Source organism: Bos indicus, chromosome 11 (genome assembly GCF_029378745.1).
Source record: "Bos indicus isolate NIAB-ARS_2022 breed Sahiwal x Tharparkar chromosome 11, NIAB-ARS_B.indTharparkar_mat_pri_1.0, whole genome shotgun sequence".
Taxonomy (NCBI): domain Eukaryota; kingdom Metazoa; phylum Chordata; class Mammalia; order Artiodactyla; family Bovidae; genus Bos; species Bos indicus.
In genome coordinates, this window is record NC_091770.1 from 101802955 (window position 1) to 101815153 (window position 12199).

General features: G+C 44.8%; 1 protein-coding gene across 3 annotated transcripts in view; it reads right to left on the reverse strand.

The window, feature by feature from the left end:
* MED27 (mediator complex subunit 27) overlaps positions 1 to 12199 on the reverse strand; it is a 246189-nt gene that overhangs the window by 169113 nt on the left and 64877 nt on the right. For all 3 annotated transcript variants that reach the window (XM_070799476.1, XM_019971048.2, XM_019971047.2), the window contains exon 3: positions 7321 to 7451. In XM_070799476.1, the coding sequence (XP_070655577.1) occupies positions 7321 to 7451 (131 nt within the window). The remainder of the gene's footprint in view (positions 1 to 7320; positions 7452 to 12199) is intronic.

Consider the following 12199-nt stretch of genomic DNA (forward strand, 5'->3'; position numbering starts at 1 on the left):
AGATTTCTCCATGTTCTAGAATGCAAACAATGTTTTAATCTTTAATTATATTCTCAATTTCAACTCTTCTGGAGAGTGAGAGCCACCAAGGCCTAGGATTATTTCTTTATTACACAGCCTCTCAGTGGTATCTAATGAATATTGTTACTTAATACATGCCAGTAGGGGAAAGGGGAATTTTGTGAATCTCTACTTAAGTTTTGATGACTTTTTGCCAACCTCAAGGAAACTTAAAAGCTGCAAAGTTCCCTGTTTCATTTCGGGGACACTTGCAACAGCCAACAATGCACTGGCTCTGCTCGCCAGCTGAGGCCCAGAGAGTGCAGGCCTGGCAAATAAACAACCCGGAAGAGGGGGTTATAGGAGCCGATGCTGTATATTTCTAAAACCCACAGCAATCAATCGGTTTGCTTCTCATTCGTGGTATATTAACTGATGCTTTGAAAGTGAAAAGTGAAAAATCCTTAGTCACTGTCGTGTCCAACTCCTTGCAACCCCATAAACTGTAGCCTGCCAGGCTCCTCTGTCTGTGGGATTCTCCAGGCAAGAATACTGGAGTGGGTTGCCATGTCTTCCTCCAGGGGATCTTCCCGCCCCTGTCTCCTGTATTGCAGGCGGATTCTTTATCATCTGAGCCTCCTTTGCTCAGAGACAAACTAAACTCCCATGAAAAGAGATGCCAAACATTCCTGTTCAGGGCTCCTCTCACCATCTGAGTTGAAGCACTTAAATATAAACCTATCAACATACAACCAAATGCTGCCCTCAACAAAATATCAAGATCCTCGGGAGACAAAACAAAGCCTAAGTAATCAAGAGAAGGGTTAGGTACCTCCAAGGAAGCAGGGTCATAGTCACTATCAAATGACGGCTAAATCAAGGCTTCTGTAATAGCAAAGCAAACACAGAAACCTGGAGTTTCATCTCTGTGCGGCTGAGAAAAAAACTCAAAGAAAAGGTCTGGGAAAATCAGCAACAGGAGAGAGAATGATGTAATGGCCAGGAAGCTACAGGAAGAGACCTGGGTTTTGTATGCTCATCCTGGCAAATATTTGCCTTTCTCGATTTCAACGTCAATGACGACGAAGAGTGGGCCCCCTCATTCCTCATTGTCGCCCAGCACGGATCCACGTCTCCGCTTTGCCTTCCGGGTCTCCCGGCAGTTTCACATTAAGCGAGAGACAACAGGAGCCTCTCCCTTTCAAGAGCAGAGGCAGCACTTACCACGTGTCTTAGAGAGAATCCAGTCACTGATACAAGTACCGTGTGTGATTTCAAGTCCATATCTTCACGGGACTAGTGTGCAAGGCAATGGCAGAATATGAGCCTCTTTCAGTTCAACTTCCAGAATCCAATCAGTGGCCATACCGAGACAATCTGCTGTTCAAACGCTGGAAGCCTGAGGTGGCCAAGCGGTGTCGTTATGCCAGTGCCTGTCTCCATCAGTGGCATTTCTCCCCAGCAACACGTGTCCCAGCACGTGGTTTTTATGTGTCGTTGTTACTCAAACCTGAGGTAGGTCATCCAAGAGCAGGGGCAGGAAGTGAAGATGCCCTACACTCTCAGAGGCATGAGACAACACTGAGGCGGAGGCCACACAGCCAGGAAGTGCCACTGGTGTGCTCCAGAGACCAGCGAGGAATCCTGTTCAGCAATAAAATCGAGCAGAGTGCTGACACACCCATGAATGAATCTCCAAAACATCACGTCGTGCAAAAGAAGCCAGGGGGAAAGCACTGTGCTCCACATGACCCTGTTTACGTGGAGCGCTAGAAGAGGCAAAGCTAGAGAACGGGGGTCGGAACCAATGCCTGTCGCCTGGGGTGGCTGAGAAACCGGGGACAAGTACAGTCAGTCTTTCCAGAAGTTGTGCTGCAGAGAGGAGCGGGGGTGGGGAATGGAGGAGGTCCTAGGAGTCACTGTTCTCCCAGGAGATGATTCTGGGGTTCGCCCATTTCCATTCAACCAAGAACGAAGCAGGAGAAAGGGAACACGGACGGGGTGGGCGAGAAACAGGAGGCCCCTGAAGAAACGCGTGGGAGCAGGTGAGGGGCACTGGACCCATGAATGAGCAGAAGGGCTGCTCTGGGCTGCAAGCAGGGCTGGAGCATCCCCGGTGAAGAGCGAAGGCGGCCTCTGAAGCGCCCCTAGTCTCACAGGCAGGACCTCTTCACAAACCATAATGTGATACCCAGAAAGTGCCTGGCGTCACAACCTCCAGCGGGGTGGTGGCGGGGAGGGCAGCTAATACTTTTAAAAATAACCTTTCTGTAAAACAAATAACTTTTTTTTCCCTTCCAACCTAAGTGAAACCTGGAACTTCCCTGGTGGTCCAGTGGCTAAGATTCCAAGCTCCCGATGCAGCGGTCCGGGTTCAATCCCTGGTCGGGAAGCTAGATCCCACACGCCAGTGCAGCCAAATAAATGAAAATAAGTATTAAAAAAAAAAACCCGAATGAGATCTACATGTGCAAAATAAGAACACACAAGGGTCTTTCACCTCTGATGAAACCCAGGAGTCACAGTGATTGTGTGTGACTTGGCCACAATGATTAAAACCAACACCCCACGCTGCCACAAGAGTACACGGAGCAAGGTCTTGTAGAGCGGAAGCTGCCGTCCACGACGGCACAAGGAAATAAGGCGCCAGCTGACACAGGGATCCCCGGATGCAACTTACAGGTCAGTCAAGTGCGATAGCCGCTTCCTAGACTGAGACCAGTCCCACAAGGTCAAAGGCGAACCATGTTTACCCAGCAACGGGGGACACAGCCTCCTTATGAAAACGATAGTGTCTGTCCTTCTGCAAAAGACTTAAGAAGAACACTCGGGAATCTGGGAGTGAGGTCGCTTCACCAGGGCCCTCTGAATGCTAATATAGGATCAGAGATCTTTCATCATGAACAGCATCTTGTTTCCTTACAAGCGTCTTTGGAGGGGGAGAAAGATATGAATCGTTAATCCCACAAATCACTAATCCTCTGGGAACTTGGAGGGTGGGGGGTGGTGGTGAGGCATGGAATCCGAGTCTTCAAAGACTATTGCTTTTAAAGCCAACTGCACTTTAAAAACAAACACATCAATGATGGTACAAATCTCCTGCATTCTTGACACAACCGTGGTCTCAGCACGCTCAGGAAGAGGCTTTGGGGCAGCAGCTTCCACACCACCCAACTGCTGACACGAGCCAATGCAGAAGCCCCAGCGCCTCCGCACTAACAGGCACACAGAGTTCTAGGGGAAGGCGAGTGAGGAGACCAGCCCCCGGCCCTTAACCACCTCCTCCACTGTTTAGAAATAAGCCCTTTCCTCAGAGTTCTGTAGGCCTATGCAAGAAAGCTCCTAGCTCTCCACAAGGAAGCCTCCATCCCTCTCGGCCGGCAGCGGAGAGACTCGGTTAAGTCTGGTCCCCGCGTGGCCTCTCTTAGCATTGCCATGGCCTTCTCGGGCACATGAGGATCCAGTCCTTAGGACTTGGCACACTTGACTATGATGCTGCAGTATGGTCATCCCTTGCTGCTCATTTGTTCCTCTGTTTCTACTCGGAGCATCCCAAAAGCCAAAATCCTATCTTGCTAAGTCACTTCAGTCGTGTCCGACTCTGTGCGACCCCATAGACAGCAGCCCACCAGGCTCCTGCGTCCCTGGGATCCTCCAGGCAAGAACACTGGAGTGGAGTGCCTTTGCTTCTCCAATGCATGAAAGTGAAAAGTGAAAGGGAAGTCGCTCAGTCGTGTCTGACTCCCAGTGACCCCATGGACTGCAGCCCACCAGGCTCCTCCATCCTTGGGATTTTCCAGGCAAGAGTACTGGAGTGGGGTGCCACTGCCTTCTCTGAAAATCCTATCCTATTCATCTCCAAATCCCCAGCTCGGAGCACAGAACCAAGCACCTGTAGGCCCCAGGTAAGTATTTGCTGGATAAACAAGAGAATTGGGCTCACAGGCCCTACCACCCTACTCTCTGTGCAGTGTCTCCTTGTTGGCAATCGTGGTGGTTTTAAAATATGTCTGCAAATTTGGACACTCCTTCCTTCAGAAGCGAGCGCCTCACCCCCTCCCCACGAGCGTCAGTCAGACTTGGCAGCTCATTTCTAACCCACAGAACAGGTGGAACTGATGCTACATTTCTTGAGGTGAGGCCATAAAAAGGACAGGCTCTGCCCGGCTTGCCTTCTCTGAGTGTGCCTGCTCTGGGAGAGTCACCGCATGTCCAGAGGACACTCAGGCAGCCTGTGGAGAGGTGTGGGGAGGAACTGAGGTCTCCCACCAACAGCCATGAGTGACCACCTTGGAAGTGGCCTTTGGGCCCTGGCCCAACTTTCAGATGGCTATGGTCCTGGCTATCTGACAGCAATGTTATGAGAGGCTCTGAACCAAGTTACTCCCAGTCTCCAGACCCACAGGAAATATAGGGGATTATGTTTATTGTCGTTAAACCCACTAAGTCTGGGGGGATTTGTTTTGTGGCAATGGATGGAAATGCAGCAACCTTGGAGCACGTAGATGCTGTCTTATAAGGGAGTTCAAGGGATTTCCTTAAAGATCAAGTTTATGGTCATACCATGTTTATAGTAAGAATTCTGTAATGAGGAAATGTCCTATGATAAAACCACAACACGGCGGATTAACAGGCAATTTTAAATACTCCATGGGTCAAATTATACTACCTTAAAACTAACAACTACAATAAATGTTGGGATGTGATACAGAACAGTATCAGAAGACAATTCTTCTTAAAGGCTGGTTTTTGTTTTTAAAAATTCTATATTACACATGCATAGGAAAAAACTCTAGAACAGCCCTCAAAACTTTAACAATACCTTTATCAGGGTGCAGCACTATTATTTTTTCTTTTTTAATAACCTTTGATTTTTTCCAAAATCTACAATATGTATATATTACTAGTTTCTTCTTTTTTTTTTTTATAATGATGTATGATCCAATTAGGTCAGCAGCTATGCCATATACTGGTGTGTCTACTCCTGACAACTACACAGTAAGTGGCACATAGTAGGTGCTCAGTAAAAGTGAGCAGAATGTCCTTTAGTTATAGATCCCGCCTACTGGACAGTTGCTCTAAAAGGGATGTCAAGATAATGTGAATCCACAAAGCTCAAGGATATGAAAAGGCTACAGTCAATTTTCACAGGAAAAGAGGCTATCAAGTATAGAAAATCATTTCAACACTGCGTTCTTAGGGCACGGGAACTACTTTTCTCTTTGAAACTAAGTATTTTGAGTGATTTATTATAAATTTATAATGACAGTTGTGAACACCCAGTTTTTTTTTTCTTGGCATGAGAACAGAGTCTGTTGATTGCCTTGCTGCTTAAAATAGTTTCTAAGTGTCCTCATAATAGCATGTCACCTGTAAACAGGTTTCAAGCCAATGCAAATTAACAAATGGTGAACAGATGGACTACGAACTGACTTTTGTCGGGAGAGAGTTAGTAACAAACACTTCTGGCTCCAGTCTTGTGGGACCATTAGAAAGTCTTTCACTTCTCGCCACACATCCTGCCTCAGAAGACAAGCCAGGCAGGGAGGATGACAAGTTATAAGGCCCATTAGACTTCTGAGAGCCAAAAGTTGAGATGTGCAGAATCGCCAAGTCAACATGTGCAAAACATCAGACAGAGGAAGCTTTTTGCCAAATGGTGAAAACTCCCTCTTTCCTGCATCACTCGAGGAAGCGGGCCCTGCTGGCTCTGGAAAGGATGGCGCCTGTGTGTGTGGCAGACAGAAAGGAACTTGCTGGAGGCCAGCTGGTTATGTTCATCCCACCCTGGAAGCAAATGCTACGGGTGAAGAAACCCTGAAAGTCATACAAATGGTGGGCTATGACATCCACTGGTGAGAGAAGAGACCCCCCCAGAATCATGCCGTGTAGTTTTCCCAGCTCCTCACTGGTCTTTCTCCTCCCTGTTCTCAAGTCTCCCCCAGCACCAGCGCCTTGGAGAGGCCTTCTCTGACCACTTGTTTTAAGCAGCCTCCCCTCCTTACCATCCTATGTGTTCCCTTCAGAAGTACTTACCATAACCAGAAATTACTGTACTGGTTTACTTATTGGTTTAGGGGTACTTGCTTTTTGCCTTTCCTCCCCAGTAAATCAAAAGCTTTGGGAAGATGGGACCATGTCTGTCTTGCTTGTGACTGTATCCCCAAAGCTGAGGACAGTGCATGGCAGACAGGAGGTATAATAAATATCTGCTAACCAAACATAACATAAATGAGATCCTGTGTGAAGGCAAACAACTGAATCTCCCCTGCAAACCCCCTTCAGACTGGAAACTTTAAAATGCAGTTTGTAACTGAGGATATTAAGGAAAGAGGGTACAACAGGAGAACAGGCTGAGCTGGGCAATGTGTTTAAAAATCAGGTCAAGCCTTTGGGAGGCAGCACCCCTTCCAGGGGAGTCTGTGTGTGGAATGGAAAAACTGCCAGCAAAGACTGGTGTGTTCAATTTCTGATTCTACATCACTGAGTGAGCCATGGCTCTCAACTACTGAGGTTTGGAGTAAAGGCCAATCCAATGGGTGGAACACCTACGGCATGTTCAAAGGAATACTATGCAGCAACAAAAAAGAACAAGCAATCTAACAGATATTATGTTGAGTGAAGACAGCTCCTATAGAAGATTACATAATGTGTGATTGCATCCATATGAAGTTCAAGAACAAGGCAAATTAACTGTTCAAAGAAGTCAGGACAGTGGTCAACTTAGGGAGGTGGCAGCCTGTGTACAGGGTGGGAATGTGAGAACCCTCAGGGAGTCCTGGAAGTGGTGGCCAGTGGCCTGATCTAGGGGAGCTACACAGAGGCAGACACGTGAAAAAACCATCCATCCGAACGTACACTTCACAGTGTCTGCTCTCCCTCCTACTGGGAAAAAGAAGAGCACATACATTTCTCTTTTAAAAAAGAGCAAGTGAGCCCAGCACTGATTCTAATCCCAGTGCTACCAGATTTTCTAGACGGCCTGCAGTTTATCAAAACGTGCTCCTCAGTGGCCTCACTTGTGAAATATGGAGAACTGCACTCACACGCTGCCAACTCAGGGAGTGTGAACGGAAACAAAGAATAAGCCATGAGGGATCTTCAAGTCCTAGAGACACACACAGGCCAGGTAAACTAGGAAGCACATCATCACTGCTTCTTTGAAGACCTATGCAAAATAGGTGACCAGGGTCTCCAATCTTAACAGAAACCTTTTTAAAAGAAAGAACGATCTTGCCAAAATGAGTTTCCAATAGCCAAAAACAAGCACAAATTAGAGTTCACCCAGGACAAAAGAACTTTTTCCAACCCATCACTCACTGAGGCGGTAAGACGAGAGTCGTGGGTTGAGCCTTTGGTCTACGTTTAGCAGACACTCCCATCTGGTTAGCAGAACGTTTCAACGACTGTTGATTCAAAAGGCCAGATGCCAGACCAGCGTGGTACTGCAACTGCAGAGAAGAACCAAACAAAAGGGGAAGAAAAATAACATTTGGTAAAAGCAGGACAAGGGCTATTAAACTATCAGTACTTGATACATCTTACCAGCTCAGAACATTTTTAATAATTTCAAATATACCTGCTAACATCTTGCTTCAAGAAATGTATTCATAGGAGATAATCAGACAAACAGGAAAACAAGCATGAATAAGGATGCTCATCATGGCATTACAAAATGATAAAGAGCTGGAATCAATCTACATGCCCAATAATAAGAGGGAAATTGGGTAAATACATAAAGAACTTTACGACATCATTTTGTTGAATTAAAAGAAAAGGCATTGTAAACAAAGAGGTACTTAAACGTTCTCCAGATGGTTAAAGCGTGCTCTCCAAAAGGTTAACAGTGTATTTCTGAGGAGAACTGTGATAATTTTTTACTTCTTTTTTCACTCCTGTTCACATCTGCTTTATGTAAATGGTTTTTAAAAAGAGGATCCAGTGGGTTTCCTTAAAAAAAAATTAGTTATAGGAACTCTTGCTACTGTCATGTCTTGCTTGTAATAAAGAACATAACTCACAGACCACTGTGGTCAACAGCAGCGCAACAGGCTGACCATAAACAGATTCAAACACACAGCTGGGCTGCTGTTCCCAGTGGTTAAGATCCAAGTATCGATCACAAAAATAAGCACAGAAATGCATCTCATGACAATGTACACAAATGGATACAGGCTCACTGAAGAGAACTGGCTGGAGAAGTTAATTCCACTCCATGCACATGCAGTTGGAACAATGCAAGTGAGGACGCAGCAGACTCTAAGCGGGCTCAGAGCCAGCATCATTTGCTTTGTTCTGGACAAACTGCTGAGCTTCGAGGTTACTCAGGACAGATCATTTTACTTCTCTAGACTTTCTCTATTGGAAAAGAGAAATAACACTGCCTAGTTCTAAACCAAACAGGACTAAAAAAAAAACCTTTATTGAGTTATAATTCATATAAAATGAAATGCATACATTTTAGGTGTCCAGTGTGATGATGTCTTGGTAACATACGCCTGTGACACTGTCACCCCCATCAAGGTGCAACCTCCATCACAGCAGAAAGTTCCCCTGTGCCCCACTCAGGCAATCTCCCCCTGCCCTCAACTCAGATCATCAGGATCTTCTGATTTACAATACAGCTCATCACTCTCGCTCGTTACCAAATGAAGCTTATCTCCAATTTGACATGTGACAGTGACACCCGTTTTCCTTTTAAAATCCCATACTTTTGTACTTTAGATGTGAAGAGTTGTCATCCATCTCTATAACAAAATTATCCTTGAAAGGTATCCCAATTTTGAACAGATGTAAATAAAACATTCGAACTTGAAAACACCAAGCTAAGAAACTTGGATTGAGACCATTTATAACATCCAACATGTTTCTTTTTCCCTCCTCAAATTAAGCAAGGTTTTTCAAACATTTATTTAGAATTAACTGAATATACAAACAGTAATTCATTCTGTAACTCTGAATTTCTTTTCAAAATGCTCTTCCATTGCATAGATTTCCTTTGCAGAGTCAGCTACATTAAAGCTCATGGTAATGAAATCGGTGACCACCATATAAAAGGGGTTGGGCCCTGGATGCAAAGGGTAATAACGTCCTGAAAAATAAATGGCCTCCCGTAAAGCCACTGGGCTGCACACAAACAGAGTGAAAGAAAACACAACCAACTGAAACGATCTGCTTCTTGAAGTGGCTATAAAAATGAAGATATCCAGCGACCCAGCAAAGACTGAAATGTCTGTGTTTGGAGCATCCATACTGCTTTTTAACAGGCTCTTGATTTACTTGGTCGATTTGCTGTGGGAGCCTCATGGCTGCACAATACGAGACAGAGACATATCACATTCATAATAAAACGGAGCTCTTCTTGAGGTGGAAAAAGGGGGGTACAATTTGGCTCTAACAACTCATCGCAGACCAATGAATTTTGCTCAAATTTATTTTTCTCCTACAGATTTCTTAAATGGGAAATCAATGGAAGCAAGGGACAGTACAAGTTTGAAAGACAATGTTTCAAAATGTCAGCTACTTGGGTTTCGATCCTCCCCACCAGAATTTGCAATGAGTGCAATATGCACGGGGCTTTATGGAATTAAAGGGAAAGACAGCTTGGCAGGGGCCCCTCCTGGCTCCAGGAACCGGCTCTCCTTCTGGCTCTCCTTCTCCTTTGTATCTTATTAGGGTCCATGCAAGCTCAGCCATTCCAGCCCTGCTGACTCTTTTGAGTGGAAGAGTCCTGCTAACTATGCAGAGTGGCAGGGTGATTTTTGTCCACCTGGCATCATTTTGATCATTTGCTCAAACAAACAAAAACCCCCAAACAGCAGAAATGCATGCTAGCTGCTGTCTTTCCCAGGCTTCTGATGAGACTTCTACCACCTTGGATGCTCTCAATGTACGCCACACCCAAGAGCACATGGAGATGGAAGGAGTTTTCTTCTCCCAGAAAAAAACCTGCCCTTGAAAGCTGACTCACAGTGATTAAGCGACATTTGTTAATCATATATACGGTTCCCAGTTTCCAGGAACACAGCTCCGACTGTCAAGATCTATAAGGGGTCCATTAAATATTTACCAAAGCATCTTTATAATGGGAGAAAAGGTCAAAGTTAATAAAACTGACAGGCAGCTCCTGTCCAACTGGATTTATACATTATTTAAGCACTAAATACTCTATTCCATGAAACACTGCGTAGATCTGCAAAGACTCTTGGAAAATGTTCACTCAGCCAATGGTTTCAAAACAGCAGAAGGGAGTTCAGAGCTAATCCACAAATTAACATTAAGAACATATCACTCCTCAAAATACTGCCATACGTGTTCAATTACAGGTTCGGTAATATTTTCTACAAAAATATATTTCAATAAACATACTTTGCTCCAAACGTCTGTGGCATGGAAACAACTCTATTTCAAAAGGCAGCTTATCAAAGTTGTAATGTGGTTTTTCTATCCAAGATCATTTCTCCACTAACCAGCAAGAGTAAAATGAAAGTGGGAGAGAAATCAAACAGTCCATTCTGTGAACGTCCACGTCTTGCAGCTGGGGAAAGGGAGTGCTGCGTGGCCAGCTGGGGGGAGGGGGTCTTTACTGGCTGCTGCTTGGCAGTCTAGCTATTTCCGTGTTCTCTGAATTTTGAGAGCAAATTTCTCGGTTCCAAGAGAAACCTATCCATGTCAAACTTCCACTTTCTGTAACGAACGTCGTATTTTTCCGTCAGTTCTCAACCTAAAGCCTTCTCTAATCAATTATACCTACTAATTAGCTCTATGCCTGCGATATTTTCAACACCTCATAATGATCTGAGGGAAACACAACTCTGAATTAGGAAAACCTTGATTTACTGAATAAGTGCTGTTTTAGTAATATTAGACATGCACAAGCGTGGAACATGATCAGGTCCTGGTGAATTCCAATGTACAGACTAAGAGCCTCTAGAATGTGCTGCTGGACCTGCTACTAATAAAAGCTGTGCGATCTTACATGGCTCATTTGCATTACATTTTCTCCAAGGACCCACCAAACTCTCAAGTTTAATTCCAAGCTCTAGGCTTCTAAACACATCACAAGGGTATTTGGCTTCACCAAAAACTGGTGAAGTAACGTCCCTACAATTTCATACAACGGCAAACCCTTTTCCTCTGGATAGCCTAAGGTCTTTATTTTTAAAGTCCAAATTATTGAGGCTCAAATCCAGTTAGCTTTAATATGCTTCAAATTACAAAGACAAAACAGACTGAGAGGAAACAATATGAAAGGAACTTATTTTAAAAACAGAACTCAAATGCAAAGTTTCTGATTTAAATCTCAGTTTCAGAAAATCAAGTGAGCAATGGTCCCCTTAGTTAGTCCTCCAACTGGTTTTCCATGTTCCACACTGTTCTGAATGATCTACCTGCTCCAAGATAAATAAAGGACATGTTCTGCAATAGACAGAAGTTTGAGAAGAAAACAGAAGGAAATCCATCCCACTGATCACATTCAATATACTGATTAAGCCACTGGCATTCAATCAGGCCTAGAACTTAAAAGCTGATGTGTTTGCTAGAACCCCCCTGGAGTCCGGGGTATAGCATCTATTCATAAGCAACATGATCCTTCCCATGCCATATGGCCTGAATCCCACTTTAAGAAAACTAACATTCAAAGTCTCAAAATTTATAAGCCAGCTCAATCAAGGTTTGATTCTTCCTACCATGAAAATCATTATTTTCTTTTCCATCAAAGGCTTCTTTGGGGTGGGGGGGGAGCAAGTTAAAAACAGCAACGACAGAGTTCTCCTTAACCTTAAGGCATTTCAACTCCATTAAAAAAAATCACTTTACACAAAATTACATATAGGTTCCTAAGAACGCTAGGAAGACACATTGGCACTTCCAGTAACTAAACCCTCTGGATGAAGAATGTGATAGAGCCAAGCTATGATAAATTCTGGCTGCCTGAGTGCAGCGGGGCCCACAGGAGGGGAAGAAGAGATCAAGGGCTGGAGAACCCCACCCCTCCTCCCTGCACAGAGCTCCTCTCTGTCTCTGGGACGCGGCATCCCGGTAGGGAGGCCTGGTGTTCTTTCTTGGGCCAGGAGTGAAGCTGGCCACGAGGCAGACATACTGTGAGGACACAGCCTTGTTACTACTGATAACTCTGTATTCTCTACGGTGTGCAGGGTAGTGCGTTAAGTACAGGAGATGCTCATGGATTTGTCAA